The 23758-nt window shown below is 45.2% G+C and overlaps 1 protein-coding gene across 1 annotated transcript in view; it reads left to right on the top strand.

Moving 5' to 3' along the window:
• epb41l5 (erythrocyte membrane protein band 4.1 like 5) overlaps positions 1 to 23758 on the top strand; it is a 149072-nt gene that overhangs the window by 98421 nt on the left and 26893 nt on the right. The window contains exons 16-20 of the mRNA XM_055638750.1: positions 11207 to 11376; positions 15748 to 15851; positions 18184 to 18285; positions 20008 to 20069; positions 22146 to 22250. Of these exons, the coding sequence (XP_055494725.1) occupies positions 11207 to 11376; positions 15748 to 15851; positions 18184 to 18285; positions 20008 to 20069; positions 22146 to 22250 (543 nt within the window). The remainder of the gene's footprint in view (positions 1 to 11206; positions 11377 to 15747; positions 15852 to 18183; positions 18286 to 20007; positions 20070 to 22145; positions 22251 to 23758) is intronic.

The raw sequence follows: 23758 nt of genomic DNA, 5'->3' as shown, positions 1-23758 counted from the left end.
ATTAAAGATAGTCTGACAGTCTCCAATGAGGTAGATAGTAGATAGTAGCTCAGGACTGCTCACTTGTTGTTGATGGGATGGTTCAGCTGCCTTATAACAGCTGGGAAGAAACTGTCCCTGAATCTGGAGGTGTGCATTTTCACATTTCTATACCGTTTGCCTGATGGGAGAGGGGTGAAGAGGGAGTGGTTGGGGTGTGATTTGTCCCAACAATTCAATCAGGGCTCATGGTTTATATCAATGACACGTGTATTCCTGCACCATGTCCCTGGGATCCTTTGATATTTGCTTATTGTCTCCATATTTTTACTGATGACAGAAGGAATCCTTTTGGTTCATTGAGTAATGAGAGGAATGGATTGAGTAAACGTAGAAAGTCTCTTGCTCAGAGCGGGGGGGAATCAAGAACCAGAAAACACAGGTTTTACGGTGAAAGGGGAAAGAATTTATAGGAATCTGAGGGGTAACTTCTTCATGCAAAGGGTGGTGGGTGTATGGAACGAGCTGCCGGGGGAGGTAGTTGAGGCAGGAACTATCATAACATTTAAGATACAATTGGACAGGTGCATGGATAGGACAGGTTTAGAGGGATACGAGCCAAACGCAGGCAGGTGGGATTAGTGTCAATGGGACATGTTGGTCGGTGTGGGCAAGTTGCGCAGAAGGCCCTGTTTCCACACTGAATAGACTCTATGACTGAGACCATATCAGTTCTTGGAGCAATTCAATCCCATTGCATCCATATTCCCCTATAGGTCATCCACTCTTGCCTGCCCATCACTTTCCCTCTACCTTAAATCACCATCCACACTCTTATATTCAGGGTATCTATTGGCAGTCAATGAAATGGCCAGCCAAAACATCTTTGGTGGGAGGAGAGTGAATTACTGGATGGGAAACCCACCTGCTCACAGGGAGAACCTGCATGCTCCACATAGGCAGTGCCAGAGATCAGGGTAGAACCTAGTCTTTGGAACTGTGAGGCAGCAACACAAACTGCTGCAGTTCGGGACCTTCAACATACTCTGCAACCCTCTCGTTACAGAATTCCAAAGGTTCAGACATCATGTTCCAACTGTACAAGTTGTTGGTGAAACTGCACTTGAAGCATTGTGTGCTTTTCTGGTTGCAGTTGCCCCTGCTATAGGAAGGATGTCCTTAAACTGGAAAGGAGTGCAGAAAAGATTCACCAGCATGTATGACATGAGTCCAGGACAAGGGGTCACAGCTTAAGGATAGAGGGGAAATCCTTTAGGACCGAGATGAGAAAAGCATTTTTCACATAGAGAGTGGTGAATCTCTGGAACTCTCTGCCACAGAAGGTAGTTGAGACCAGTTCATTGGCTATATTAAAGAGGGAGTTAGATGTGACCCTTGTGGCTAGGGGGATCAGGGGGTATGGAGAGAAGGCAGGTACGGAATACTGAGTTGGATGATCAGCCATGATCATATTGAATGGCGGTGCAGGCTCGAAGGGCCGAATGGCCTACTCCTGCACCTATTTTCTATGTTGCTAAAAGGAGAGAATGAAGAGTGGGAGGCTGAGAAGTTGGCAGAAAGAGTTGTACAAAATCGCGAGGGATGTAACTGAGGTGAATGGTCAGTCTCTTTCCTCGGGATGGGAGTCTAAAACTAGAGGGCAAATATATAAGGTGAGAGGGAAAAGATTTAAATGGGACCTGAAGGGTAAGTACACACAGAGAATGGTGGGGTGTATGGAACAAGCTGCCAGTGCAAGCTCAAGCTGCAGTGACAGGTACAATAGAACATCTAAAAGACATGTAGATGGGGACATAAATAGTAAAGGTCTAGAAGGATATTGGCCAAAAGCAGGCAAATGAGGATGGGTTGTTAAAGGGGCCTGTTGCCATGCTGCTTAATTCTATGACATTAAAACTTCCAATTAGCCACCAGTTGATCGCGGTTTCTTGTCTCTTAACTGAATGGTTGACAGCTTATTTTGAGATTGTGACTCTGAGTTTGATATCCCAGTGCGGGGAAATGTTAACTCCACATCAAGCTTATCAATTCCCTTAAGAAGCTAAATATTTCAATCATTTTGCATTCTTTTCAACTCTAGAGAGTATGGACCACTCTCCACCAAAGCCATCATTAAACTAATATTAAAGGAATTTAAATAAATCTTTATCTGGTGCGCCTTTTGCTGCATTCCTCTACCTTGTTTGCATTAAGGGGGCCATATCTATGTGGAACACTCAGGATATGGTCCATCAAAGCTCAATATAATTGGATCAAAATCTCTGCTTGGGGACTCAAACCTTCCCTCAAGATTGGGTAGGAAAAGACCAGTTGATGTCAAAAACATTTTGGAGCAGGATTAAAGAAATCTTATAAATGCTGGATGTGCAAAATACGAGCAGAAAAAGCAAGCAACATGCTTGTAGGTCAAGCAGCACCAATAGGGAAGAAAATCAGTGTGTATGTTTTGGGTTAAGGGCGCTACATCAGAGAGAGGCCTAGCAAGTTTTACATTGCGGAGAAGTGGAGAGCCGTGAGAATAGAAGGCACGTGCATGGTAGGCTGCGGACCGACGTTGCCAGGGTAATAATTACGTTTAAAAACTGGCCATCAAGAGTCAAGTCTGTTTATTTTTATCGTACAGTATAAACCAAAACAATGAATTTGTTGCTTAGTCATAGTCTTACTCCTTGGAAACAGGCCCAACTTGCCCACACCCGCCAACAGCTACACTGGTTCCACTTGCCTGCGTTTGGCCCAAATTCCTCAAAACCGTCATTACCTGCCTCAACTACCTCCTCTTGCAGCTTGTTCCATCCACCCACCGCTCTTTGTGTGAAAAAGTTACCCCTCAGATTCCTATTAAATCTTTCTCAACCCCCCCACCTTTAAACCCATGTGCTCTGATTCTCAATTCTCCTAGTCTGGGCAAGAGAGCAAGCGTCTACACCATATAACAATTACAGCACGGAAACAGGCCATCTCGGCCCTACAAGTCTGTGCCAAGCAATTATTTTCCCCTAGTCCCATCTACCTGCACTCAGACCATAACCCTCCATTCCTTTCCCATTCATATACCTATCCAATTTATTTTTAAATGATAAAATCGAACACGCCTCCACCACTTCCACTGGAAGCTCATTCCACACCACTACCACTCTCTGAGTAAAGAAGTTCCCCCTCATGTTACCCCTAAACTTCTGTCCCTTAATTCTGAAGTCATGTCCTCTTGTTTGAATCTTCCCTACACTCAATGGGAAAAGCTTGTCCACGTCAACTCTGTCCATCCCTCTCATCATTTTAAAGACCTCTATCAAGTCCCCCCCCTTATCCTTCTGCGCTCCAGAAAATCTATTCCTCTCATGATTTTGTAAACCTCTATAAGATCACCCCTCGTCCTCCTGAACTTCAAGGATGGGAGTCCCAGCCGACTCGCCCTCTTTCCAGAGCCCAGGCCCTTGAGTCTGGGTAACATCCTCGTGCTTGCTGCAGCTTTATAGGCACATTTGATGAACAATAATAAATATGCATTAAACTATCATTATTTGGCTCTCGGGCTCCTGCACCACATCCCCCATGGCAGCAGCAGGTAGAGTGCGTGGCCACGGTGGTGTGGGTCCTTGATATTAGCTGCCTTTTTGAGGAAGTGCTTCCTATAAATCTGAAGATACACATAAATATTTCAAGGGTTATGGGGAGAAGCCAGGAGAATGGGGTTGGGAGGGAGAGATAGATCAGCCATGACTGAATGGTAGAGTACACTTGATAGACAAAAGACAATAGGTGCAGGAGTAGGACATTCGGCCCTTCGAGCCAGCACCGCCATTCGCTGTGATCATGGCTGATCATCCACAATCAGTACCCCATTCCTGCCATCTCCCCATATCCCCTGACTCCGCTATCTTTATCTAACTCTCTTGAAAGCATTCAGAGAATTGGCCTCCACTGCCTTCTGAGGCAGAGAATGCTACAGATTCACAACCTTCTGTGCGAATGGCCTAATTCTGCTCCTATCGCTTATGACCTCATGACAAAAAGCTGGAGTAACTCAGCAGGTGAGGCAGCATTTCTGGAGAAATGGAATAGGTGACATTTCAGGTCAAGACCCTCGATCATACTCTGTAGAAAGGAACTGCAGATACTGATATATACTGGAGAAGTAACTCAACAGGTCAGGCAGCATCTCTGGAGAAAAAGGATGGTTGATGTTTCGGATCGGACCCCTCTACAGACTCTGAAGAAGGATCCCGTTGAAAAGTCGCCCATCATTTTTCTCCAGAGATGTTTCCTGAACTGCTGAGATACTCCAGAACTTTGTGTATATCTTCAGTATACACCAGCATCTGCAACTCCAGTCTACACAATCAGTTCCTAGGTCTTGCAAGATTGTTGTTCTGACACCACTCAATCAGATTAGAAACATATAAAATAGGTGCAGGAGTAGGCCATTCGGCTCTTCGACCCAGCACTGCCATTCAATGTGATCATGGCTGATCTTCCAAAATCAGTACCTCGTTCCTGCTTTTTTCCCATGTCCCTTGATTCCGTTAGCCCTAAGAGCTAAATCTAAAGGGCCTGTCCCACTTGCATGCGATAGCGTGCGTTTGGCGTGACCAAACGGAAGCAGAGTTCACGTGAAGTTCTCGCTAAGAATTATCAGTCTCCCTCCTCTACTCATCATAACCTGTTCTTTGTCCAATAATGGTGGTATTGTCGGTGGATTTAAAGATGCCATTTTGGCTGTGTCTGGCTACACAGGTCATGGGTACAGAAAGAGTAGAGCAAGGTGCTGAGCATGCAGCCCTGAGGTGTCTCATTTGCTTAAGAAGGAACTGCAGATGCTGGAAAATCGAAGGTAAACGGAACTGCAGATGCTGGAAAATCAAAGGTATCCAGTACTTTTGTCTACCTTCGTGTCCCCTTTGCTGATGGTTATCGAGGAGGAAGCGTTATTGCCAATTTGTACTGACTGAGATCTGCCGATGAGCAAGTCGAGGATAGACCCAAAAAGCTGGAGTAACTCTGGACAGGCAGCATCTCTGGAGAGTCATGGGAAACAAGAGATATATGCAAAAAAATGCCATTTTGTTGCCTGTCCCGCTGAGTTACTTCAGCATTTTGTGTCTATCTTGAAAAACCAGCATCTGTGGTTCCTTCTTACACATATCAGGATCACATTGTCGGCTCCGTGGCTGTGAGCAGTACTTTATGTTAACGTTTGAAGGCATGTTTGAGTTAACTTGCAATCAGTGCTTTGTCTTAAGTGTGAATGAGTTTTTGCAATGTGTCTCATTAACATAAAATCACCAGCTGGTGTGTGAAAAAAAAATCCACCCCGTTGAAGCTGACTGAATATTAACCATTTCAAGCCAGCTTTGCATTCTGTGATTGAGAACATAGGTTTAGGGGTGGGAAGATATATTAGGAACCTGAAGGGCAACCTTTCCACACAAAGCGTGGTGGGTGTGTGGAACGAGCTGTCCAAGATGCTCTGCAGTTTGAGGAACATCCTCCCCTCAAAGATCATCTCCAGTGAATCCAACTCCACCCCCAGGATGGAGGCCAGCCTTAATTCTTGTTGAGGCTGGTACTATCACAATGTTCAAGAAACATTTAGACAGGTACATGGATAGGCAGATTTAGAGGGATATGGGCCAAATGCCATAGAGAAAGTCAATGATAGACACAAAATGCTGGAGTATCTCAGTGGGTCAGGCAGCATCCCTGGAGAAAAGGAATAGGTAACATTTTAGGTCGAAACCTTTCTAAGAAATAGGTGGCCTGAAACATCACCTAGCCCTTTTCTCCAGAGATGCTGCCTGACCTGCTGAGTTACTCCAGCATTTTGTGTCTATCTTTGGTGTAAACCAGCATCTGCTGTTCCTTCGTACTCGAAAAAGTCAATGAGCTGGGGCTGCAAAATGGCACAAAGTGCTGGAGTAACTCAGCAGGTCAGGCAGCATCTCTGGAGAACATGGGTAGGTGACGTTTCGGTTCGAGAATCTTTAGACCAGGGTTGGGAACCTTTTCATGTTGGAAGGCCGCATTAAGTTTGCTGTAATCTAATAAGGCCGCATCCAAGAAACTTTAACCAGATATAGGAATATTTTGTTTAATCTTCATTTACTCTTTGGTATTTTAAGTGTGTTCATTTTAAGATTAAAATAAAAATAATAAAAGACAAACAAAAACATACTAATAAAAATAAAAGGATTTGTTCTACAAAATTTGGATTCATTCTAAAGGCCGCACTTAATTGCCTAGAAGGCCGCAGGTTCCCCACCCCTGCTTTAGACTGATTGTAGGAGGGGAGAAGAAAGCTGAAAAGGGGGAGAAGCAGGACAAAGTGTGGCAGGTAATATTTGGTGGACATAGGGAAGGGGAGATTTTGATAGGCAGATGGATCGAACAAAGGTCAAAGATACGAGCAGAAGTTGTGAGACGGGTTTGAGTCATTGTAGATTTGTTTTCCCTTCTTGTGGGAGTCCAGGGAGTCCAGCGAGGGGGAGCGAATGTGGGGGATCAAGGGGAGGGTTTTTGGGGGAGAGGGTTGGTTAGAGATGACTTCGAGTTGGAGAATTCAATGTTCATTCCATTGAGTTGTAAGCAAGCCAGGTGGAAGAGGAGGTGCTGTTCCTCCAATTTGTGTATGGCCTCACTCTGGCAATGGAGGAGGCCCTAGACAGAAAGGTCAGTGCAGGAATGGGAAGGGGAGTTAAAATGGTTAGCAACCAGGAGCTCTAGTAGTCATTGGTGGACCGAGGTGCACTGGGACTGAAAGGTCTCCAATCAAACCAAAAGCATTGAAAGCTGGAGGTCACACTACGTTTCTGTGACGATCAGGCCATAGAAACATAGAAAATAGGTGCAGGAGTAGGCTATTCGGCCCTCCGAGCCAGCACCGCCATTCAATTTGATCATCGCTGATCATCCAAGATTACTACCCCATTCCTGCTTTTTCCCCATTATCCCTTGAGTCCATTAGCCCTAAGAACTAAATCTAACTCTCAAAGTGTATGACAGAAGTGGCATCAGGCCACAAAATCCCTTCTGGCCAATCTAGATCGGGAAGGGTAGGTGTAACCAGAAGATGAGGCATCTTAAAAAAACTGACAATCAAATATTATTATTTTTTTAACGCCGTCCATTGCAACCAGACATGTTGACTTCAGAAAGGGGAAGTTTGGAGATCACGTGATTGGTTTGGTTTAGTTTAGTTTATTGTCACATATACCGAGGCACAATGAAAAGGTTGTGTTGCGTGCTATAGAGTGGAAAAATGGTGAGTTGGCAGTGGAGAGAATTAATAAGTCGTACGGTGTGGAAACAGGCCCTTTGGCCCAACTTGCCCTCACCAACCAACAGGCCACATCTACCCTAGTCCCGCTAGCCTGCGTTTGGCCCCTACCCCTCTAAACCTGTCCTATCCATCCATGTACCTGTCTAATTGTTTCTAGTTTTCAAATTCTTGGATATATATATTCATGGATATTAATATCTTGGATGACTAGTCCGGGGCCCAGCACATAGATGCCTTCACAAAGAAGGCACACCAGCACCTCTACTTTCTGAGAGGTTTAAAGAGATTTGGCATGGAACATGACGCATAGAACAGTGCAGCACAGGAACAGGCCCTTCAGCCCACATGGGTACTGTTCTCCCCACTGAATGCACCTACATGAGGTTCTGCCTCAAGAAGGCGGTCTTTATCTTTATGGATCCCTGCCATCTGGGCCACGCCCTCTTCTCACAGCTACCAGTTTCAGTTTAGTTTATTGTCACGTGTAACGAGGTACAGTGAAAAGCTTTTGTTGCATGCTATCCAGTAGGCAGAAAGACAATACGTGATTACAATCGACCCATTTACAGTGCCCTAGAAGGGAATAAGGTGTAGTGCTAGGTAGCAAAGTCCAATCAAGATAGACACAAAATGCTGGAATAACTCAGCGGGACAGGCAGCTTCTCTGGAGAGAAGGAATGGGTGACTTTTCTTCAGTCGACCCGAAATGTCACCCATTCCTTCTCTCCAGAGATGCTGCCAGCATAGGTTGAGTTGAGTGTAACAGTGCTGAGTTACTCCAGCTTTTGTGTCGATCTTCGGTTTAAAACAGCATCTGCAGTTACTTCCTACACCACATTCAACCAAGGATAGTCCGAGGGTCACCAACGAGGTAGATAGTAGTTCAGCACTGCTCCCTACCATCAGGCAAGAGGCACAGAAACCTGGTTGGTGTCCCACAGGTTCGGGAACAGCAACGTCCCTGCAACTATCAGGTTGCTGAACCACCCTGCACACCCCTAATCCCACCACAGCAACAGACACACAACGGACCATTTCCTGCGCTACATGGACTTTGTTTTCAGGTTGTGTTCTACACTAACATCTTGTTTTTTTTGCAGTCTGTTTCTTTTCACTGTCTTGTATAATTTGTACACAAAGTGCTGGAGTAACTCAATGGGTCAGGCAGCAACTCTGGAGAACATGGATAGGTGACGTTTCGGGTCGGGACTCTTGAAACCAGCATCTATAGTTGCTGGCGTGCATACATCATTTATATTTTGTGTGCTGTCTGAGCCAATGTGCCAGTGATGTTGCTGCAAACAAGATTTTCATTGTACCTGTACCTCGCTATGCTTGTGCATGTGACAAGAAACGAGACTTGAGAATCATGCGAAAATATATCTATTCTGTTGGTTTTAATGGCAGTGTTTATTTTCATTGAGTAAGCAAACTACATGCAGAATTATCGTTGTTGCTTCATTTCATTATAATCCAGTCGCCCGTTGCTTAACAGTAGGAGCACAGGAAATTGGTATTGAAGCTGGCGTCTTTCTAGTTTGTGTTCCACATTCATCTTGTGCATCAAAGATGGGACATTTGTTTCTTCTGTTCTTGCCTTATGTGTGACTTGGCACAGCGCGGGCACGAAGCTGTGCCCTAATGCTGGCACCACATGGCGATGATTAATATCTTGCAAACATGTTTACATTCTTTGGATTTCACACAGGGGAAACTCTAGAGATGTTAACATCTCATTTTCTGAAATGTTGTAAAGGGTGCTGAAAGTCTGATCGTCTGTTTTCACTGAAGCAGGTAAGGATGTTTGCCCTACTCTGCTGAAATATAATAGCAAGGTGTAAGGTTGCATCGAGTGTGGTTCGAACTCCGAAGATAGACCCAAAACGCTGGAGTAATTCAGCGGGTCAGGCAGCATCTCTGGAGAGAAGGCATGGGTGACGACGTTTCGGGTCGAGACCCTTCTTCGGACTGGGAGTCAGGGGAGAGGGAAGTTAGAGATATGGAAGGGCATGGTGTGAAAAATGACAGATCAAAGCAGATGACGATCAAGGAAATGTAGGCTGAAGGGAAGGTGACAACGAGGCATACAAACAGTAAAATTAGACAGGAGGACAGTGAAACTAGTCAGAGAACTAGGGCGGGGAGGGACAGAGAGAGACAGAGAGAGGGAAAGCAAGGGTTACTTGACGTTAGAGAAATCAATATTCATGCTGCTGGGGTGTAAGCTACCACAAGCAAAATATGACTGCATAGGGTCAGAGGGTGATGAATCTGTTGAATTCTTTGCCACAGAAGGTTGTGGAGACAAAGTCAGTGGATATATATTTAAGGCTGAGATAGATGGATTCTTGATTAGTACGGGTGTCAGGGGTTATGGGGAGAAGGCAGGAGAATGGGGTTAGGAGGGAGAGATAGATCAACCATGAATGAATGGCAGAGTAGACTTGGTGGGCCAAATGGACTAATTCTACTCCTATCGCTTATAATCTTATGATGATGTGCTGTTCATCCAATTCGCGTTGGGCCTCTCTATGACTGTGGAGGAGGCCCAGAACAGAAAGGTCAGTATGGGAATGGGAGGGGGGGGTTAAAGTGTTTTAGCAACCAGGAGGGAGATTGCGTAGGTGGATAACTCTTGGTTTATGGCACGATGGTGATTGGGGAATGCTTTACAATGGTGCATCTGCTACCTTGATGTGCCGTTGATGCAACTAATAAAGTGCAAGGCAGCAGCCTTGCTTGCGAGGCTAACTGGTGATGGAACGTCTTTCTGGCTGCTTCAGATTTGTGCTTCAATCAGGTGCTATTGGCTGATGTTGAATTGATCAACTGTTTATTGGGTGTGCTGATTCTTATAAGGGATACCTGGAGCTTTTGCCACGGATTGGAGGGAATTGCTTTCTGAACTCCTGTGTACACTTTAGTTTAGCTTAGAGATACAATGCGGCAACAGGTCCTTCATCCCACTGAGTCCGCGCTGTCCAGCGATTCCCATACACTAACACTATCCTACACACACTGGGGACAATTTACAAATTTTACCAATTAACCCATAAACCCGTACGTCTTTGGAATGTGGGAGGAATCCGGAGCACCCGGAGAAAAGCCACACGGTCATGGGGAAACTCCATACAAACAGCACCAGTAGTCGGGATCGAACCTAGGTCTCTGGCGCTGTAAGGCAGCAACTCTACTGCTGCGGCACCATGCAACAGTTGGTCATGTTGATTCGCTGTGTTACTGTTCTCACCACCGCCAATACATCAGGAGGTCATTGAATGCAATCAAATCAATAAATCTAATTTTGATTCAGCATTCAAAGGGGCACAGCCTTCATTAAAAAAATAGTTTGATAAGCGCTTACTGCAATCAAATTTATGTAAGATCGCACAGTGCTTAATCGTTTGTGCCATGCTCGAAAATTCTCTTGACTCTCCAAGTCTGTGTTAAACGTTTATAACAATTTTTATTTTGAAGGCGGTACACCTTTAGTCGATACTAACCCTTTGGGTACTGTGAAGGCATATTTTAAACTGTAGAATGGGTGACGAAGAAAAATGCTGAAAATTTGAAATAAAAATTTAAAAACTCTCAAAATGGAAAAGACTAATGACCCATAATTAGAAAACAAGTGGGTTGATCTGTTACATTTATTTACAATGTAAATTTTGCATTGTGATTGACCTTGGAGTAGGCCTGCCATTCAGCAAGGTGATGCTCATGCACTTGCTGAATGTTGACGGTTTCATTCAGTATGCAAAGGGTTAAAGTAAAGAATTGCCCTTGAATTAAGCTGGCTGATATATTCATGGCTTTGGCCTACAGAATGCCTCCTCTTGCTCGCATGCATGCCAGTGCGTCTGTAAATGCAGCTTAGTGCCTTGAAATATTGCCTAAACTGGGGCCCCCCAATGTTGTCGTTCACAGCCTGCAGATCGCGGACTTGTTGGACGCCAAAGAGCTGGTGGAGACTTCAGTGGATGAGGCCATCGGAGTTCCTGTTACCATGACAGCGCCAAGAATCTCAGAAGAGTCCGTTCGAAGTTTGACCTCTGCCGGGACGTACGAGAGTGCACGTGGAAAACCAGATTCAACTGGTAAGAAGCGGTCTGGTTTACGTGGAAGCAGTGCGTCACTTACATGATAATAAGACAGTCAATTTAACTTTTTTTTAACTTTCAGCCTGTTCAACGTAAAATACTGGACTTCCCAAAATATATCACATCAAAACCACCCATGAAGTAAAATGCAAATCATTTTCAAGGCGCGATATTTCTGAATGCATGTAATTATTGTTGATCCAAGCTTTGCTTTCAAAGTATTTTAATATCAAAGGGCATCTGCTGTTCATGGATTGCTCTGTTCTTATACAGAAGGAGGCTTATAAAGACTTTCTGTGAAGCCAGCTTAATCGCAAAAATGAAAGTATGTGCTTCACTGCTTCAGTTCTCCAAACATTTCCTTATCGTAAATCCCCTCCCAGATATGTAGCTGACCACCCACTCTTGCAAATGTTTATTTACATTTACGAGTCTTATATGTCAATTATTTTATTTCTCCTTAACGTTGCCCCAGTTTTGTGTGTTTGAATACTGAAAGCAGTGCATTGTTTCGTCAGCTAAATGCCCTTTGAGATCTGCATTCCTCCAATGTTTGCATCCCCAGCTTCCATGACTGAAGAAGGGTCTCCACTAGGGTCGCCAACTGTCCCGTATTAGCCAGGACATCCCGTATATTGGGCTAAATTGGTTTGTCCCATACGGGACCGCCCTTGTCCCGCATTTGACTGCTACTGCTCGGGTCCAGGAGTCAAAGCGCCGCATCCGGTCCCGCCTCACCCATCCCGACGTAGTGCAGCCCATGGAGTGCAGCAACGGTGCCTGACCCGTGGCCCCGTCAGTTGGCAGCTCGGCCAGCTGTCCGACCTTCAGACATAGAAACATAGAACATAGAAACATAAAAATTAGGTGCAGGAGTAGGCCATTCGGCCCTTCAAGCATGCACCGCCATTCAATATGATCATGGCTGATCATCCAACTCAGTATCCTGTACCTGCCTTCTCTCCATACCCCCTGATCCCTTTAGCCACAAGGGCCACATCTAACTTCCTCTTAAATATAGCCAATGAACTGGCCTCAACTACCTTCTGTGGCAGAGAATTCCAGAGATTCACCACTCTCTGTGTGAAAAATGTTTTTCTCATCTCGGTCCTAAAAGATTTCCCCCTTATCCTTAAACTGTGACCCCTTGTTCTGGACTTCCCCAACATCGGGAACAATCTTCCTGCATCTAGCCTGTCCAACCCCTTAAGAATTTTGTAAGTTTCTATAAGATCCCCCCCTCAATCTTCTAAATTCTAGCGAGTACAAGCCGAGTCTATCCAGTCTTTCTTCGTAGACCTTCGCATACCGCCGACACCACCACCCCTCCTTCTCATGGCCGATCATCAGTTCATGTGTTGGATGGGGTGCTGGATGGGGTGCTGGGCCAAAACCCCTCAACTGGCCCGCGTGCTGGGCTTTGTGTGTAGTCCAGCACCTGGGCCAACTCATCATTCACCTAGCAACGGCCAAGTCGGTCAACGAATTGCCGTCGGGGAATTTGTCCCTTAGTTTGACCTTTTGTCCCTTATTTTGGAGTGAGAAGGTTGGCAACCCTAGTCTCCACCCAAAAAATCACCTGTCCATGTTCTCCAGAGATGCTGCCTGATCCACTGAGTGCTGAGTTACTCCAGCACTTCATGCCCTTTTTTGTATCTACCAACATCTGCAGTTATTTGTTTCTTCCTTGACTTAATCGGGACAGTCATTCTGTACACGGCTAATGTCCCAAGCATTAGCACTTCAACTCCCCCTCCCATTCCCAATCCGACCTCTCTGTCCTGGGTCTCCTCCATTGCCAGAGTGAGCAACACCGGAAATTGGAGGAACAGCACCTCATATTCCGCCTGGGTAGCTTGCGTCCAGATGGCATGAACATTGAATTCTTTAAGAGCCCTATCTAGCTCTCTCTTGAAAGTATCCAGAGAACCTGCCTCCACCGCCCTCTGAGGCAGAGAATTCCACAAACTCACCACTCTCTGTGAGAAAAAGTGTTTCCTCGTCTCCGTTCTAAATGGCTTGCTCCTTATTCTTAAACTGTGGCCCATGGTTCTGGACTCCCCCAACATCGGGAACATGTTTCCTGCCTCTAGTGTGTCCAAGCCCTTAACTATCCTATATGTTTCAATGAGATTCCCCTCATCCTTCTAAACTCCAGAGTATACAAGCCCAGCTGCTCCATTCTCTCAGCATATGACAGTCTCACCATCCCTGGAATTAACCTTGTAAACCTAGGCTGCACTCTGTCAAGAGCAAGAATGTCCTTCCTCAAATTAGGGGACCAAAACTGCACACAATACTCCAGGTGTGGACTTAAAACTGTGCAAGTTGTTGCTGAGACCACGCTTGGCGTAATGTCTATTGTGCATAGTTCTGGTCACCCACTTACTGGGAGGATATCATTAAGTTGGAAAGAGTGCAGTGAAGATTACTTGGAGGGCTTCAGTTATTAAGAGAGGTTTGATCAGTTGGACCATTTTTCTTATAGGTGATCTTATAGTGGTAATATAAAATTACGATGGGCATAGATAAGGTAAATGGTCACAGTATTTTCCCAGAGTAGGGGAGTCTAAAACTAGAGGGCATAGTTTAAAGTGAGAGAGGAATGATTTAAAAGGGCCCTGATGTGCAACTTTTTTATACATAGGGTGGTGGGTGCCTGGAATGAACTGCTAGATGGAAGACTCAGTGCATTTACCCGATCGATTCCTCTCATGACCTTATACACCTTTATAAGATCACCCCTCATCCTCCTGCGCATTAAGGAGTGACATTCTCGTAAATCTTTTCTGTCCCCTTTCCAGTTTAACAACATGAAGGTGGGGAAAGATTTAATAGGAACCTGAGGGGCAACTTCTTTTTTTACACAGGGCGGGGTGTATATGGAGAGAGTTGAGGCAGGTACTATCACAACATTTAAGAAACATTTAGATAGATACATATATAGGATAGGTTTAGAGCAAGAGTTCCCAACCTGAGATAAATTTGTTGATTCTGGATTTGTACATAGTTTTTTTTCATTGACTGACTGTGTTTGGTTCTGGTATACCGGTATCTGTTCATCATTAGTTGTTCATAAATAAGTGGAATAACATTGTTATGTGCTATTAAAGTTGCCAGGGGTAAACGGGACGAAAAAGGTTAGGAATCCCCGGTTTGGAGGCATATGGGCCAAATGCAGGCAGGTGCATGTTGCATGTTAGTTGGCATGGGCCCATTGGGCCGAATGGCCAGTATCCACATTGTATGACTCTACGACTACATAGCTGTAGAGTTGAATATCATGACAACATGGAAAAGTTATTTGGATAGGTACAGATATAAATGTAGAAGGTTATAGGCAAACACAGGCATCTGGGACCAGCTCAGATAGACATATGATCAGCATGGATAAGTTGGTTTGAAGGGTTGTTTCTGTAGTGTATAACTCAATGACTACATATGATGAAAATCTGAATTATAAACAAAAAATACTGGAACCACTAAATTTTAAATCATTAAGCAGACTATTTGAATCAAACATATAGATTCATCAAGTCATAGTTTTACAATGTGGAAACAGGCCCTTTGGCCCAACTTGCCCACTCTGGCCAACATGTCCCATCTACACTAGTCCCACCTGCCAGCATTTGGCCCAGATCCCTCTAAACCAGTCCTATCCATGTACCTGTCTAAACGTTTCTTAAACATGTTTAGTCAGATTTATAGTACCTGCCTCAACTACCTCCTCCGGCTCCAGCTTTTTTGTGTTACCTCCTCCGGCAGCTCGTCCAGGCACCTACTGCCCTTTGCGTGAAAATGTTACCCCTCAGGTTCCTATTAAATCTTTTCCCCCTCACCTCTGATTTTTAATTCCCCTAGTCTGAGCAAGAGACTCTGTTAATCTACCTGAATTATATCGTGTAAATTATATACAAATTTGTACAAATTAATTTTTTACTAAAAATATATATTTTTCACCCATTTATGAAAAAACAATAATGATATCAATAACTGACAGCAATTTGTTGCTAGAGATTCCTCGGGAATAGAGGGTGGTTGTTGTTAACTAGTTGGATCATGTGCAGGCTTTTCAAGTGCCCATCTTACTATTTCTTAATGTGCAGGAAGGAACTGCAGATGCTGGTTTAAACCAAAGATAGACACAAAAAGCTGGAGTAACTCATTGAGACAGGCAGCATCTCTGGATAGAAGGAATGGGTGAGGTTTTGGGTTGAGACCCTTCTTCAGATTGAATTTGCTCCAGCTTTTTGTGTCTATCTCTGAATATGTCATGTATTTGATAGTAAATGCCAAATACAAAGATGGGCTATATTTACTGATGTCACCGCCAATTCCTCACAGCCTTTGCTTTGGTATATGTTTCAGCACTGGATGAAGTGGTGGCAAGACTGAAGCAACTCCAGATAGAGAGCAGTCCTGTGGCTGTGAGGAGGCCTGAGATGAGCTTTACGGCAAACACCAGTAGCCAGGTAAGAATGAGCACTTGAACGGGTTACCAACATCAAATATCCTTGACCTTGGCCTATATTTATTGTTTCACAAGTTCACAAGTTATAGGAGTAGAATTAGGCCATTCGAGTCCACTCCGCCATTCAATCATGGCTGATCTCTGCCTCCTAATCCCATTTTCCTGCTGTCCCCCATAACCCTCGACATCGGTTCGGATCAAGGATTTGTCTAACTCTGCCTTAAAAATATCCACTGACGGCCTCCACAGCCCTCTGTGGCAATGAGTTCCACAGATTAACTACCCCCTGACTAAAGAAGTTCCTCCTCACCTCCTTCCTATGCCATTTTTTTTCTTTTTCTTTTTTTTCTCTTTTTTTTAAAAAATTTTCTTTTTTGTATGGCTTTGTAAATATTTGATTAGTGTTCAAATGTAAATAATTTGGTGTACATATGGTGTACATATAGTGGCTGGTGTACATATGGTGTACGTATAGCTGCTAAATTTGTATAAGATAATTACAAGCAGTTGAATTAGGGGTGGGAATTAATAAGCTTTGGCTTCCCTTCCTGCTCCTTTTCGGACACATATGATTTCATTTATTTACAGATATTGTTTATGATACTTTATAAATATTTTTGTTTTGTTTTTTGTATGCTGTTTCACGTTTGCTTTTTATTCTTTTATTCTGTTCGAAATAAATAATAAATAAATAATTCTGAGTTTGTTTATCTGTGGTTGCCTGTGAACTAAAGAACTAGTTATTGGTTTATCAAACCATCAAGTTCAAAGTGATAGACACAAAATGCTGGAGTAACTCAGTGGGACAGGAGAAGAGGAATAGATGACGATTTGGGTCGAGACCCTTCCTCAGTCAGGGGAGAGGGAAACTAGAGATATGAAAAGACACTTAGAACAAATGAATGATTGGTATGCAAAAGGACAAATCAAAGCCAGCCAGTGTTTTCTCGAAGAGTTGTAAAATGTAGATAAAGTATATTTTGGAGGGGGGTGGGGAGGGGGGGTGTTTGCATTTGCAAGCCTGGTCTTTGTGATGGACTGGGCTACATCGATGATTTTCCGAGATTCCTTGTGATCTTGGATAGTTTAGTTTAGAGATAGAGCATTGGAAACATGCCCTTCGACCCTACAAATGTGCCAACCAGCAATCCCTAATTCTATCTTACACCCTCAGGACAATTACAGAAGCCAATTAACCTTTTCATATCTAGGGCAGCACAGTGGCACAGCGGTAGAGTTGCTGCCTTACAGCGCCAGGGACCCGGGTCCGATTCTGACTATGAGTGCTGTCTGTGCGTTCTCCCTTTGATCGTGTGGGTTTCCTCTGGGTGCCTGGGTTTCCTCCCACATCCCAAAGAAGTACAAGTTTGTAGGTTAATTAGGCTTTGTTTAAATTTGCTCCTGGTGTGTAGTAGGATAGTGCTAGAGTACGGGGTGATTGCTGGTTTGCGCAAACTAGGTGGGCCGAAGTCTCTTAAGTCTAAGGTGAAGTCTAAAACCTACAAAACTGCACGTCGTTGCCATGTGGGAGGAAACTGGAGCATCCAGAGAAATCCCAGGACATACAAACTCCTTATAGACAGCACCCGAGGTCAAGATCGAATTAGGGTCTCTGATGCTGTGAGGCAGAAACACTATCAGATGCGCTACTGCAATTGTTACTATCCCAAATTGGAATTTCTACATTAAGGTCATAAGGAATTGGAGTAGAATTAGTCCATTTGGCCCAACAAGTCTACGCCACCATTCAATCATGGCCGATCTATCTCTCCCTCCGAACCCCATTTTCCTGCCTTCTCCCCATAACCTCTGACACCCGTACTATTCAGGAATCTATCTATCTCAAAAATATCCACTGAAGGTTTCCACAGCCTTCTGTAGCAAAGAATTCCACAGATTCACCACCCTCTGAGTAAATCAATCTCTCCTCATCTCCTTCCTAAAAGAACATCCTTTCATTCTGAGGCTATGACCTCTAGTCCTAGACTCTCCCTCTAGTGGAAGCATCCTCTCCACATCCACTCTATCCAAGCCTTTCACTATTCTGTACGTTTCAATGAGGTCCCCCCCTCATTCTCCTAAACTCCAGCGAGTACAGGCCCAGTGCTGACAAATGCTCATCATTGGGTTAACCTACTTATTCCTGGGATCATTCTTGTAATATGCTTTGTCCAAACGTATTGGGTGGCATACAGGAGAAGATGCACTACATATTGAATATTGCTTTAGTTAAGGGTTTGAGGGAGATCATTGCACTGTGGACTTGATTGATGTTCAGCAAGTGTATTTGAGGGAGGACCTTCTGACTGAAGATGTTTTCCTTTTCATGGCAGGAAGAGATTGTGAGGCCGTGGGACCTGTGCCTGAAGAGTGCCGCAGATACCAGTTGCGTTGGGCTTCCTGGAGATGTGAAAGGCAACTTTTTGAAAGCACAGGTGGAATCTTCTGAGAGGCTTTTGAATTAAATGTTTGGGCAGCTGGAGAAATTATTTTTTTTTAATGGGAAAGGTCTAAGCAGAGTACAGGGATTCAACACAGACAAATCAACACTATTCCTTGGGGCACAGGAGGGTGGCGGGCCATCTTATAGAGGTGTATAAAATCGGGAGAGGAATAGATCGGGTAGATGCACAGAATCTCTTGCCCAGAGCAGAGGAATCAAGGACCAGAGGATAGTTTCAAGGCATAGGGGAAAAGACTTAATAGGAATCTGAGGGGTATCTTTTTCACGCAAAAGGTGGTGGGAGTATGGAACGAGCTGCCAGAGTAGGTAGTTGAGGCAGGGGCTATCCTAACATTTAAGAAACAGTTAGACAGGTACATGGATAGGACAGGTTTTGGAGGGATATGGACCAAGCACAGGCAGGTGGGACTAGTGTAGCTGGGACATGTTGGCCGGTGTGGGCAAGTTGGGCCGAAGGGCCTGTTCCCACACTGTATCACTCTATAACTCTATCTTCCTAAAAAAATCCTACCTAGTTTTAAACTGATGGTAGATCAATTACTATTATTGACATGTTATTAATTTGCAGATTTCAACCTCATAAATAAATGGGCGGGGCATTGGCACAGCGGCAGAGTTGTTGACCTGCAGTGCCAGAGACCTGGGTTCGATCCTAACTATGGGTGCTGTCAGTATGGAGTTTGCACGTTCTTCCTGTGACAGCATGGGTTTTCCCCAGGTGCTCCTGCTTCCTCCCACATTCCAAAGATGTACAGGTTTGTAGGTTATGTGCCTTCTCTAAATTGTCCCTAGTGTGTAGGATAGTGCAAGTGTACGGGTGATCGCTGGTCAGCGCAGACTTGGTGGGCTGAAAGTAAATAAATATGACGCAGAGATTCCCCAATGTCCATGAAATGGTCTTTATGAGGGAGGCTGTTCAGACATTGAGAATAGGTACTGGTACTGTGGTGAATTGGTAGCATTCTTGCTACTGGGTCAGAAGGTTGTGTGTTCAAGTCCCACTCAAGGGAGGTAACCCTTAAAATGTTTTGAGTGACTGACAAGTTAAGAGTCTAGAACCAAGGGTCATGGTCTTCTGAGGGCCACTGAGGGTTGAAATGGAACAAAATCTTCATTTATTCTGCGGGGCCGGGGAGGTTATGTTGCAATCTCATTCCAAACTGAGGTAGATTGAATTTTGTATGTTGGAGGAATAAGGAATATTAAGGCAGGAAAATGATATTTGAAATACAACATCAGTTGAGTCACGTCAAAAACTTCGTAAACTTTTTAGTTTAGAGATGCAGCGTTGAAACAGGCCCTTCGGCCCACCGAGTCCGCACCGATCATCGCTCCCCGCGCACTACACTATACTACACACATTAGGAACAATTTTACATTTATACCAAGCCAATTTACCTACAAACCTGTATGTCTTTGGAGTGTGGGAGAAAACCGATGATCTCAGCGAAAACCCACTCGGCCACGGGGAGAACATGAAAACTCTGTACAGACAGCGCCCATAGTCAGGATCAAACCCGGGTCTCTGGCGCTGTAAGACAGCAACTCGCACCGTGCAGCCCTGGTGATAATATGAGATAGTATTCAATATTATTAGAATTTAAATTATAAAATAATCTGTTCGTAACTAACTTGTATTCTGGATTCTACCACCGGATTCTTTGTTGTGAAAGAGTTTTCTTTTCTTTTACAGGTGGTTCAAAATGATGCTGGAATGAATGTTAACAATTCTAATCCATTTGATGCAGAATTCAGGTGAGACGCAGACTAGGACATTTTAAATGGAGAAGGTTATTTTTAGTCAAAATGTAGTTTTCAAAGAATATATTTTCTGTGCTCTTGCCAGTCTCTCAAAACATGACGACACCCCAGGTATATTTTCACAGTCCATTGGGAGGCTGCTAATATTTTAGTCACAACTCCAACCCAGACAAGATTTATTATAGACACAGCTAGACACAAAATGCTGAAGACTAATGCACGTAAGGCTGCTGGCCCTGACGGCATCCCCGGGCGCGTGCTCAGGGCCTGTGCTGCGCAGCTGACAGACGTCTGGACTGACATCTTCAACCTGTCACTTGCCCAAGCAGTTGTCCCCACTTGCCTTAAAACCACCTCCATCGTGCCAGTGCCAAAACACTCCACTGCGGCAAGCCTCAACGACTTCCGCCCAGTTGCACTTACCCCCATCATCACCAAGTGCTTCGAGAGGCTGGTCCTGGCACACCTCAAAAGCTGCCTACCCCCCACACTGGATCCCTATCAGTTTGCCTACCGCAAGAACAGGAGTACGGAGGATGCCATCTCAATGGCACTTCACTCCGCCCTCTCCCACCTCGACAACAGAGACACTTACGTAAGAATGCTGTTCATCGATTACAGCTCAGCATTCAACACCATTATTCCATCAAAACTGATCACCAAACTCGGTAACCTGGGCATCGACCCCTCCCTCTGCAACTGGATACTGGACTTTCTAACCAACAGACCCCAGTCTGTGAGGTTAGACAAGCACACCTCTTCAACCCTCACCCTGAACACCGGCGTTCCACAGGGCTGTGTGCTGAGCCCCCTCCTCTACTCCCTCTTCACCTATGACTGCACACCTGTACATGGTACTAACACCATCATCAAGTATGCAGATGATACAACGGTGATTGGCCTCATCAGCAACAACGATGAGCTGGCCTACAGGGAGGAGGTCCAGCACTTAGCAGCATGGTGCGCATACAACAACCTGGCCCTTAACTCCAAGAAGACCAAGGAGCTCATTGTAGACTTCAGGAAGTCCAGAGGTGGCACGCACACCCCCATCCACATTAACGGGACGGAGGTGGAACGTGTTTCTAGCTTCAGGTTCCTGGGAGTCAACATCTCCGATGACCTCTCTTGGACCCACAATACCTCTACTCTGATCAAGAAGGCTCATCAGCGTCTCTTCTTCCTGAGGAGACTGAAGAAGGTCCATCTGTCTCCTCAGATCCTGGTGAACTTCTACCGCTGCACCATCGAGAGCATCCTTACCAACTGCATCACAGCATGGTATGGCAACTGCTCTGTCTCCGACCGGAAGGCATTGCAGAGGGTGGTGAAAATTGCCCAACGCATCACCGGTTCCACGCTCCCCTCCATTGAGTCTGTCCAAAGCAAGCGCTGTCTGCGGAGGGCGCTCAGCATCGCCAAGGACTGCTCTCACCCCAACCATGGACTGTTTACCCTCCTACCATCCGGGAGGCGCTACAGGTCTCTCCGTTGCCGAACCAGCAGGTCGAGGAACAGCTTCTTTCCGGCGGCTGTCACTCTACTCAACAACTACCTCGGTGACTGCCAATCACCACCTGAATCTGAATCTGAATCTGAAGACATTAGATAGACACAAAATGCTGGAATAACTCAGCGGGACAGGCAGCACCTCTGGATAAAGGTCTTGACCCGAAACGTTACCCATTCCTTCTATCCAGAGATGCTACCTGTCCCGCTGAGTTACTCCAGCATTTTGTGTCTACCTTCTGTGTAAACCAGCATCTGCAGTTCTTTCCTGCTCAAGGCTTGTTAGAAGATTATTTGTCTGTGTGCAGTTTAAGCCAGCACTCATCACATTCTGACTGCACATTCTCTCAAACTCTGTGTAAGAAAGAACTGCATATGCTGGTAAAATCGAAGGTAGACACAAAATGCTGGAGTAACTCAGTGGGTGAGGCAGCATCTCAGGAGAGAAGGAATGGGCGACGTTTCGGGTCGAGATCCTTCTTCAGACTCCAGTGGACTCCTGGGCATTTTTGACAGCAGTATAATAAATCACGATTTTCCCATTGTTCACGTTTCAAACAGGAGCTTGGGAGTCACAGACACTATCATATTGCCGAGCAGAATCCCCAACTGGCCAGGAGCTGGAGACCTATGGAGAAACATGCCAGCCTGCAGCCCCTTCACCACGTAAGTCCCTTCAGGGTTATTAACTGGTGGAATTGGGTGGCATGGTGGCGCAGCGGTATAGTTGCTGTCTCACAGTAAGCCCCAGAGACCCGGGTTCAATCCTGTCGATGGGTGCTGTCTGTACGCATTTTGTACGGTCTTTCCGTGACCTGTGTGGGTTTTCTCAAGGTGCTCCGGTTTCCTCCCACACTCCAAAGACTGTGCACTTGTGCATTAATTGGATTCTGTAAATTGTCTCGAGTGCGTTGGGTAGAGGTAGTGTACATGCGATTGTGGTCCGCGTGGACTCTGTAAGCCGAAGTGTTGCATCACTAAACCAAAGCAAATTAAAGTAAACTGAACTAAACTAAACTGAACTGAACAGTCAAGTCAACTCAAGTTCAAGTTCACATTTATTGACACATGCACCAATTACAGTAGAATTTGATTTACCATGTAGCCACACAATCAAAAATAACACGATACACAATAGAATATTACATGAACATCCACCACAGTGGAATCAACATTCTTCACTGTGGTGGAAGGCAATAACGTTCAGCCAATCCTCCTCCTTTGTTCATCCGTGGTCGGGGCCATGAACCCTCCGCAGTCACCGCTCCAGACGGCCCGATGTACAGGCCCTCTCGTCGGGATGCTCGAAACTCCGACGACGGGATGGACGGACACTCCGCGGCTTGGAGGTCACGAATCGTCCACTTTCCCACCGGAGACTGTGGTTTCATGATGTCATAGGCCGCAGGCCGGCTGTCAGGGCTCATACCCGGCGAGGGATTCCAGACTCCGTGATGGAAATTCCACGCCGCACCCGCGGCTAGAAGCTCCGCAGTAAAAACAAGACTCTACAGAAGGGGTGCAAAGTCACACACCATAAATGTTAACTCTCCGCTGATGCTGCTCAACTTGCTGAGTATCCTCAGCATTTTAACATATAACATATAACATATAACAATTACAGCACGGAAACAGGCCATCTTGGCCCTACAAGTCCGTGCCGAACAACTTTTTCCCCTTAGTCCCACCTGCCTGCACTCATACCATAACCCTCCATTCCCTTCTCATCCATATGCCTATCCAATTTATTTTTAAATGATACCAATGAACCTGCCTCCACCACTTCCACTGGAAGCTCATTCCACACCGCTACCACTCTCTGAGTAAAGAAATTTTCTGCTGTAATTTCAGCATCTGCAGGATTTTGCTTCTGTATGTAAAGGGGGTGGGAGTGGGATGGCATCCATCTACTCACGACAGATGATGGTGGGGTTTTGACGATGCCCTGCTTGGAGAGGGGAATGTTTCATCAGTGGTTGCATTTCCAGTTGTAGCTGACTAGGATTATCCTTGAAGAGCAGACCCTCCCACAGCTTCCACAGGTGAAGTTGCCTTTGGCCATTGGATTGGGAAGTGTGTTTCTGTTTGTTTTGTGACGTTGGTGCCTGGCCTCCAGGGTCTTGAACCACATGCTGTGGTGATGTTTCATACCCACCCGAAGGTCCTTTCCCCAC

This window comes from Leucoraja erinacea, chromosome 7, assembly GCF_028641065.1.
Source record: "Leucoraja erinacea ecotype New England chromosome 7, Leri_hhj_1, whole genome shotgun sequence".
In the NCBI taxonomy this organism is placed as follows: Eukaryota; Metazoa; Chordata; class Chondrichthyes; order Rajiformes; family Rajidae; genus Leucoraja; species Leucoraja erinaceus.
This window is presented reverse-complemented; position numbering and strand designations above follow the sequence as displayed.